The 8382-nt window shown below is 38.6% G+C and overlaps 1 protein-coding gene across 1 annotated transcript; it reads right to left on the reverse strand.

Moving 5' to 3' along the window:
* Nucleotides 1-341: 341 nt before the first annotated feature.
* Nucleotides 342-7556, reverse strand: ube2d4 (ubiquitin conjugating enzyme E2 D4). Its single transcript, XM_088375970.1, has 7 exons — nucleotides 7249-7556; nucleotides 5462-5525; nucleotides 3875-3906; nucleotides 3721-3798; nucleotides 3504-3609; nucleotides 2573-2666; nucleotides 342-2504 (listed from the first exon to the last, which is right to left on the reverse strand). Exons 1-7 carry the CDS (start codon nucleotides 7270-7272, stop codon nucleotides 2459-2461), a joined length of 444 nt encoding a protein of 147 aa, XP_088232096.1. The 5' UTR covers nucleotides 7273-7556; the 3' UTR covers nucleotides 342-2458.
* Between the last annotated feature and the right edge of the window lie 826 nt (nucleotides 7557-8382).

The following is an 8382-nucleotide window of genomic DNA, read 5'->3' on the forward strand; positions in this document are numbered from 1 at the left end:
TGTGCACACAAAAAACATCCTGACCACGGCAGCTCTCTGGCCTTGTGAGGACAAATTTGAAATCTCATTGCCAATATAGTTATATCGTCCAACACAACTAATTGTGAAGACCCTGGGCAGATTACATTTGATATGCACATAGAGGTATAAATTTGTTTAGATGTTGGTAAGTAGTGGAAGTTCTGATAAGGTTTAGGCAAGCAGGGAAACACGGCTTGCTGCCATCCCACTCTTCTGTTCTTTTCTCTTTGCATTTTACCTACCACTTTACTTACCAGCATTTCACTCAATCATTACATTTCGAAATTTATTGCAGAAAATTGAAAATGACAACAAAGCCATTGATTTTACTCATGTTTAATGTCAACAGTTACCTTGTGTGGACAAAGTGAAGATATGTGGATGCTCAATGTTACAGTTCAAGCACAATTTCAAAATTTAAGCTGCATGAAAGCCAGCCCTGAATTGGGGAAGGGGGTGGGGGACTCAAACCATGACATCAAATTTAGGTAACTGACACTTAAGATGTATTTTTTTGCCCCCGTACGTATATACAAAATGTGGATTAAGGCTAAAAATGTCAGATGTGTTAGGCGATGAATTATAACAAAATCCCTGATATTTGGCAAGTGGCCGAGAGAAGGTTCTCTACAGTGCAAAGCATGCCAAGCTGCCTATAAACTTTATTGAGCACAAGAGTCAATGGTAATAATAGTCACGATGGATTGAGGCTGCATTCAGTCATTCAATAGGAGGTGCTTGTAGCCAAATAATGTACACAAAGTCTAAATCTGTACTCCATTGAGTACAGCTTTTCAAAACCTTATAATATAGAGTGTTTTGGGCATTTTCCTTACAACAACAATAAATATTGCAATCAAAACCATGGTCTAAATCCTAGCATAAAAGCTAGTAAATGCTCATGCTTTGCTATGGACCATTTCGGATGTGTGGGATGGTGTGTTTCTTGAACTCTATGCTAATAAATAGTTTCCCTTTATATTGGCAGCATCGGTACATGGAAAAAAAATAGCACACGCTAACTAGTTTAGCCAAAAGTCACAATGTATTAGATTGAAACTAACATTATATAACACATTCCCATCATGATTACACCAGATGATGTGGCAACAGAAGGCTAAAAGTAAATATCTTAAAGACACTACACAAATGTGGCAACCAGACAGATGGTAAAGTTGAGGTTGTTTAGATATACCTGTGCAATCATAATTAGGAGCATGGAGTACTGCAGTCTTACATCACCTCAATAAAAAAAAAAAAAAACATTAACTTACCCTGAAAAGCATTACTTCAATTTCACTTTAGAGTAGCAACAAAAGCATCAGTAGCATAAACGTGAAGTTGTTCACATCCAAGTTTTGTGAATAAAACAAATGTAAAGCGTGAAAGGAGACTCCTTTCCAACTAACCAGACAACAACTAAATTAATACTACTGTAAAACACACATCAGGGTAGATGATCACTTTTGTCTCTCAGGACATTTGTTTTGTTTTATGAGCGTAATAATTCAATTTACGATATGGGCCCCGGGCATTATTCTGTTATGACAAAGGCTGATGATTGGCTTTGATACCTGAGTAACTGTACTGGAGGTAACACACAGCTTAGCTACATGCCGAGGAGTAGCCATGATCATACAAGCAATGTCTTGTTACGGTAATATTTGGCAGACCCAACATAAATGGATTCTTATGCATGACAACTAACTGCAAGGGAACAGTGACAAAATGTAACAAAATAATTCAGTTGCCATTTGACCTACGTGCGAGTGTGCCGGGGGGTGTGGAAGGGCAAAGCTCCAGTGCTATCAACGCTACATGCTGCGATTCCTAAAGCAGAGGAAGATAATCTGATCAGTCCTTCTTTTTTTCTTACATTTTTCACATTGTCTTGGGGTAGTGTTAGTATGTGCCATATGATCAGCTGCTGGTAATGGCACTGCACCATTATTGTGTTGAACTGGGAACATTCTGTCTCAATTGCACGTTGACCGAAACATTAGAACACAGAAAGGCCACTAGATCCATGGAAATACAGTAAGAGAAGACATCCAGCGGGACATAGGCAGCATCCTCATAGTCAGGGTGATGGTTTCCAAAATCCAGCCAGTAAAACAACATGACAATGAAAGGGTTGTATGTAAAGCAACAAAAATGGCTGCGAGAACAATAATAGCAAGAGTAACAGTTTAAAGTCTTGAGTGTAGCGTATGAGCTGTGAGTAGTGTCTGGTTCCAGGAGCCCTTCAGGTCCTGCTCATACCCACGCACGCATCAAGGACAGCGTATTGGATCAGCTCAGCACATTTTTACATCGCTGCCTTGTCCAAAAGGTTGCCTGTTGTCTCGTGTTTTTTTTTTTTTTCCCCTATGCCTCCAGTAACAAATCAAACATGTTTCTGTTGTTCTTCTTTTGGATTTCCATTTCCCTGGCAACCTCACATTGCATACTTCTGGGTCCATTCTCTTGCTAATTTGTTGTACCTGCAAAACCCAAACAGCATCATCAGTCAGCTTGCAATTTAATGTGTTTGATGCAGTTGTGCACTTACTTTTCCCTGTCAGCTTTGTATGTATGAGCGATCTCTGGAACCAAAGGGTCATCAGGGTTTGGGTCACAAAGAAGGGAGCAGATTGATAATAATACTGTGGAAATAATATAATGATAAATACAAGCAACATTTTTAACATGTGTTTAATATCAAGCCGAGAGTACTTAAATCTCCAAACACGGACGCTTCCTCACAAAGTAATGGGGAATTATCCCTAAGTATTTCGTCATTAAAATGAAACATTATCCTGAATTCACATGTATGGCCAAGTCAGGGCCCCTGACAACTCAAACGGGTTCACGGCATTTCACAAGTTCATATTCTATTTCGAAAGGCTATATACACGCTGCTATAAATATGGAACAAGTGCAGTATGTTGCAGCTGTACTGTCAACTGTACATTCGTAGCAAATTGTGAAGGTCAAACCAGATGGTCACTTTCATAGCAGGAAATAAAAGTTAAATGTTATAAAAGTTATCTGCAGGCAGTTTAAGGAAATGCTGATTTAATCATTTTGTGTGTTGTTGTTTGTGGGGAAATGCGCTCCAGTGTTGTGTGTGTTGTACGTAGATCAGGCTTTTTTTTTTTTATTTGCTTTTTTGCATAATCAGACGTGTTTACTTTGTGGTGATCTTGTGACAGTAAAATTAAACTCTTACTTTTGTCACACAAAAATATGCGTCACAACCGCTAATGTGTGACACCAAGTTTTATTGAGCTATTCATTTACGGTGACTAATAAGAAATGTTCACAGCAAAATAACGCTAGCAGGTGAATTCCGGCCACGGGAAAAATAACCACTGACTGTATTTAAAATTGGTCCAAAAGGGTAAGCAGTTCAGAAAATGGATGGATGGCTCAATGGTTGGAAAATCATCCTGAATTCTGCCCTTAGACAGTGTGCACAGTGTGAATTTATCGGCACGTACCTTTTGATACTGTTAGCGCAGGTGACCACTGTGATCTCAGTATATCCAGACAAATACTTCCATTGCTGTTAATATTAGGGTGGTAAATTTTTGTTGTAAATGCAACCTGTAATTTAACAAGAAAGTTGTCACCTCCCAGGAAAAATTATGATAGCAATACAATAAAATCAAATAGCAACAATTTAGTCTCTGGCGCTAAGGGAAGATGGTTACTCACTTTTGGTGGTTTGAATGGGTAATCTGTAGGGAAGTGGATGGTAAGGAAAAACACTCCATTCTGATAGGGGCTATCACTCTAGTGGCATAAAAACAGAAGCAGATATTGCTTGTGTAGCTTATTGCAAATAAAATTATACAACAGTAGTACTTACAGGACCCATTATCGTCGCCTGCCAATGAAACACTGAAAAAGACAAAACAAGGAATTTCATTATACATCGACCACATTCATGGATTTGGATAACAACTCCTGATGGATGAATGTACAATATACTGCCGTACAAGTCCAGCACATCATGAAAACGTTAAACGTTCATCATTTAAAGTCAGAGTGTTCTATCTGAAGCAAGTAATTACCACAAAACAAGTTCCACCAAGCCTTGAGATAGCCTCCATCTTGGTCAGCGGACTACACAACCATGGGGAAGACTGCTGACTTGATAGATATCCCCAGGACAGTCATTGATACACTCCACATAGGGCGGAAAGCACAAAAGCTCGTAGCTCAGTAAGCCTGTTCATACCGTATCCAAGCATATTCATAGAAAGGCGAGTGGAAGGAAAAATCGTGAGAGGAAAGGTTGCACCAGAAAGAGGCGGAACTCCAGCCTTCAAGAATTTGGGGGAGTCCACAAAAACTTATTGAGGCTGGCGTCGATTTCTCACGTCAAGCCACTCCTGGACCAGAGACAGTGTCAGTCAGAAGTGTCTTACCTGGGCTGTGGAGGAAAAGAACTGGACTGATGCTCAGTGGTCCAAATACCTCTTTTCAGATGAAAGTAAATTTTGCCTATCATTTGGAAATCGAGCTCCTGGATTCTGGAGGAAGAGCGGAGAGGTACAGAATCCACGTTACTTGAGGTCCAGTGTGAAGTTTCCAGTGTCAGTGATGACTTGGGACATCATTTCAAGTCCACATCCAAAGCAGCCATCTGGCCCAAAGGTTGAGAGCACTTGATGCTTTCTTTGGCTGACAAGCTTTATAGAAAAGCTGATTTCATTTCCCAGCAGAGATTTGGCATTTGTCCATACTGCCAAACGTATCAGAAGCTGGCTCAATGACCACGATGTTGTTGTGCTTGATAGGCCAGCGAAATTGCCTGAGCTAAATTCCACTAAGAATCTCTAAGATACTATCAAGAAGAAGATGAGAAAAACCCAACTCCAGCATGTCGATGACCTGAAAGCAACCTGCCTGGAATCACTGAACAGTGCCACAAGCTGATGTCCTTCATGCCAGGGCTGCAGTGATGTTGTCTTTAACACAAAAGGAGGCCCTGCCAAGTTCTGATTGATTGATTTGTTTATTTCAGCTTCATCACTTTTCATTGTATGCACTGAACAAACAGAACGGGAACCGAAATGGGAAACTGGATGAAGCCACCTTGCTTATCGCCCCAATTCCATTCAACCAAGGATTTTGTTACATGACTCATTCATATACACTTTCAATTGTATTTTGTCCACAAAAAACAAGAATGACGGTTCAGTTTTATATACGGCAAACAGAGATATTTACATTTTTAGTCCAGATTTCTTTTGATTGAATATTTTCTACCACCTACATGTCATAAAATAAAATGAAAGCCATCACATTGCCCAAGGCTTTAACAACCAATTCGAGGTGTATTTCTAGATCAAGGATTTCACTTATTGTGTTCGGGAACATAATGCCCGCTATGGAGGGATATTTACACACATACAACAGGAAAACAACATGCTATAAACAAAATTCTTACAATCATCTCCAACTGGTCCAGCAGAGCACTGAGCAGGGGGGTCCCTCTGCAAGTCAGACAGCTCCTATGGCAAACAGTTACAGACAAATCACATCAGTGTATTCATGTCCCATTGGTATATACCATTTATATTAATAGCTAAGTTCCTGATAAAAGAACAGTTGCATAAATAATTCATACCATAAAACTATTATCCAAATGGGACAACTTGTCTTTGGGGTTGAAACCTAATTTTGAGAATAACTTTTAAAGACAGTCATAACACGCATTGCTATGATTACAGGCTGTGGGAAAGACACAAAGAATAATAACATCTGTATGTAAGACATGATTATCTGTGTCAAATATCTATATCCTGTATCAATAAAATTAAGGCCAGTCAACAATATACAGCAGCAAGAAAAACTATTCAAAATAGTGCTGAATGTTGCCAGGATAGACATATGTGACTTAGTCTCAGGACGTCCAGACAAACATGAGGCATCCACAATATCAGGTACACCTGCACAAGCAAGATTCATCCATTATCTGAACCACTTAGTCCTCAGAGGATTGCGGGCATGCTGGAGCCTATCACAGCAATCTTTAGATGGTAGGCAGGGTACACCCTGAACTGGTTGCCAGCCAATCCCAAGGCACAAATAGACAAACATTACTCAGGTAAAAATCAGCAAATTCTACTTTAACAAAGACACTGACTGCTTAGGTACTAAAATTGTAGTTCTCGCTAATGTAAAAATCTATGCCATTGAGATTTTAATATTTTGGTGAATGCATTGTCTTTTAGTGGACAATTGATGGTAAAAATAAATCCATTGTAAATGTAGACGATTTATCTTGCATCACATTAGATTATGTAGTTGTAGCTAATGAGTTATTATGACGATTTATTATTATGAATTAATGAGGTGCATGTAACTACACTATGCCCAACAGGGCATGCAAAATGAAAAGCTGTCCCACTTTAACTTGAAATAACACAATACAAAGACAGCACCAAACACTTGTGCAACATAGCATTACAGCATCTCGTCGTATGCATGATGACTACAACACTATTAAAAAAAAAAAACATCCCGCAGTATAAAAATATACACACACCTTGGCCAACCGCGTTGCCCCATTTGCCAGCCCATAAATGGAAACAGCGACACTAGGATTCAATTTTGGCAACCAGCAAGCAGCTGTCATTCAAACACACAACTTGCCTTACTCCTAAGACCTGCTGTGGCAATAGCAACGACTCAGAAGTAATTAAATTAAAGACATGTCATGCACAAGTTCTAAATAAATAAATCATACATACATACATACGTACATACATACATACATACATACATACATACATACATACATACATACATACATACATACATACATACATACATACAAACATACATAATAAATATATACATAAATATCTTTATTACGTTCACCGATGCTAGCTGGTTAAGCTGTGTGGGACAATTCCGTTAAGACATCGGTGGATTACAAATATTAGCTTCTCATTAAAAAAAAAACACACACACAAGGAAAAAAAAATCGTAATACGGGTTAGTTTCCCTCAGGCGTCGTTACTGTGGCAACGCACATACGAGGGGAAAAAATGGTTAACTTTAGGTTAGCTGGTCTTTGTTTGAGTCTTCAAGCTGAATAGCGTTAAAATAAATAAAGACAAGAACATCAGTCAGTGTGCAGCAGCGACAACCGGGGTCGTCATCTCACGCGAAAGACTCTATCATTAAACACATTGTTATAACTCGCTCATGGAGGAATGAAACACTCACCTTCTGAATTCTTTTCAACGCCATTGCCCCAATGGCTGTGCTTGGTAGCCTGTCAGCTAACCGTTAGATATGAACATATACAATGTATGTTCGGTGGTGGCGTAATTTCCGAATTACACCTTGCAAGAGGATGCAGGCATTCACGTCGGGACTACAATTACTTTGGTATTTTGCTTTCTGCAGCAACGTAATCATCAAACATTTAAAAATCGTATTTTCTCTATGTTGCTAGTCCAAAAATTGACGAGGTGTTTGCTAGGACCCCTGCGATCGTATTCTCGCCCTCTTGCAAGGCAGGCGCAAGACTGTTGGGCAATCATCGCGAGACTTCACCTCTTGGATTGATTATTTTATTTCAGTTTTTCCATTATTTCAAATCAAACATTCGCAGATTACGGTATAGAACCTTCAGTTGAATACAGAATAAATATTAATATAAATAGTCATCTAGAGCAGTGTTTCTTAACTGCGAACACGTGAAGGCACCGTGGGACTTTAAAATTAGTATAACGCAATAATAATAATAATAATAATAATAATAATAATAATAATAATAATAATCAAATTTTGAAAATTAAAATATAATAATAGATTTCACTACACTATTTCACTACTACTACTACTACTACTACTACTACTACTACTACAAGTTTAATAAACCAGAAACTGATAGCATGGCACTCTTTATGGTGTTTTTTGCTTTTATCCCCAAATGCTTTGCGCTGGTTGAAAGGGTATTTGAATGAAAAATGATGTTGCTGAGAGAGAGAAATGAGAGAAACAAAAATCTAGAGGGTTAGTGTAGTCTGTTGACTGCGAACTGTCAAATCCCCTATAATGTCAGAATCGTCCTACTTTATTGTCTTAAATCAAATTCTGAGTATTGCGAGTGGCTAATGCGTTCAAAACAAAAAGGGCAACGGTGTGGCCAAGTAACCACAAGATGTCACTATTTGAAAAGAACAAACAGACTGAGTCCAATCAAACCAGTAAATCAGTAAATAATACACGTTGTTATACTGGATCATATCATCACATGTATTTGATGTCAGAATTCCAACACAATGGAGCAGCATTTTTCTTTTCTTTTTTTTATCGACTTACATGCATTCGCAAAGGGAAAAAAAAGATTCC

This window comes from Syngnathus floridae, chromosome 5 (genome assembly GCF_059516105.1).
Source record: "Syngnathus floridae isolate MCC-2025c chromosome 5, RoL_Sflo_1.0, whole genome shotgun sequence".
NCBI classification, from domain to species: domain Eukaryota; kingdom Metazoa; phylum Chordata; class Actinopteri; order Syngnathiformes; family Syngnathidae; genus Syngnathus; species Syngnathus floridae.

What these genes read in the sequence shown, in the direction of transcription:
- ube2d4 (XM_088375970.1), bottom strand. Translation starts at nt 7,272, where the DNA reads ATGGCGTTGAAAAGAATTCAGAAG. An exon ending in CGTTGAAAAGAATTCAGAAG is followed by an intron (nt 5,526 to 7,248) that starts GTGAGTGTTTCA and finishes TGTTTGCCATAG; the next exon opens with GAGCTGTCTGACTTGCAGAG. An exon ending in ACCCATTCAAACCACCAAAA is followed by an intron (nt 3,610 to 3,720) that starts GTGAGTAACCAT and finishes GTTAAATTACAG; the next exon opens with GTTGCATTTACAACAAAAAT.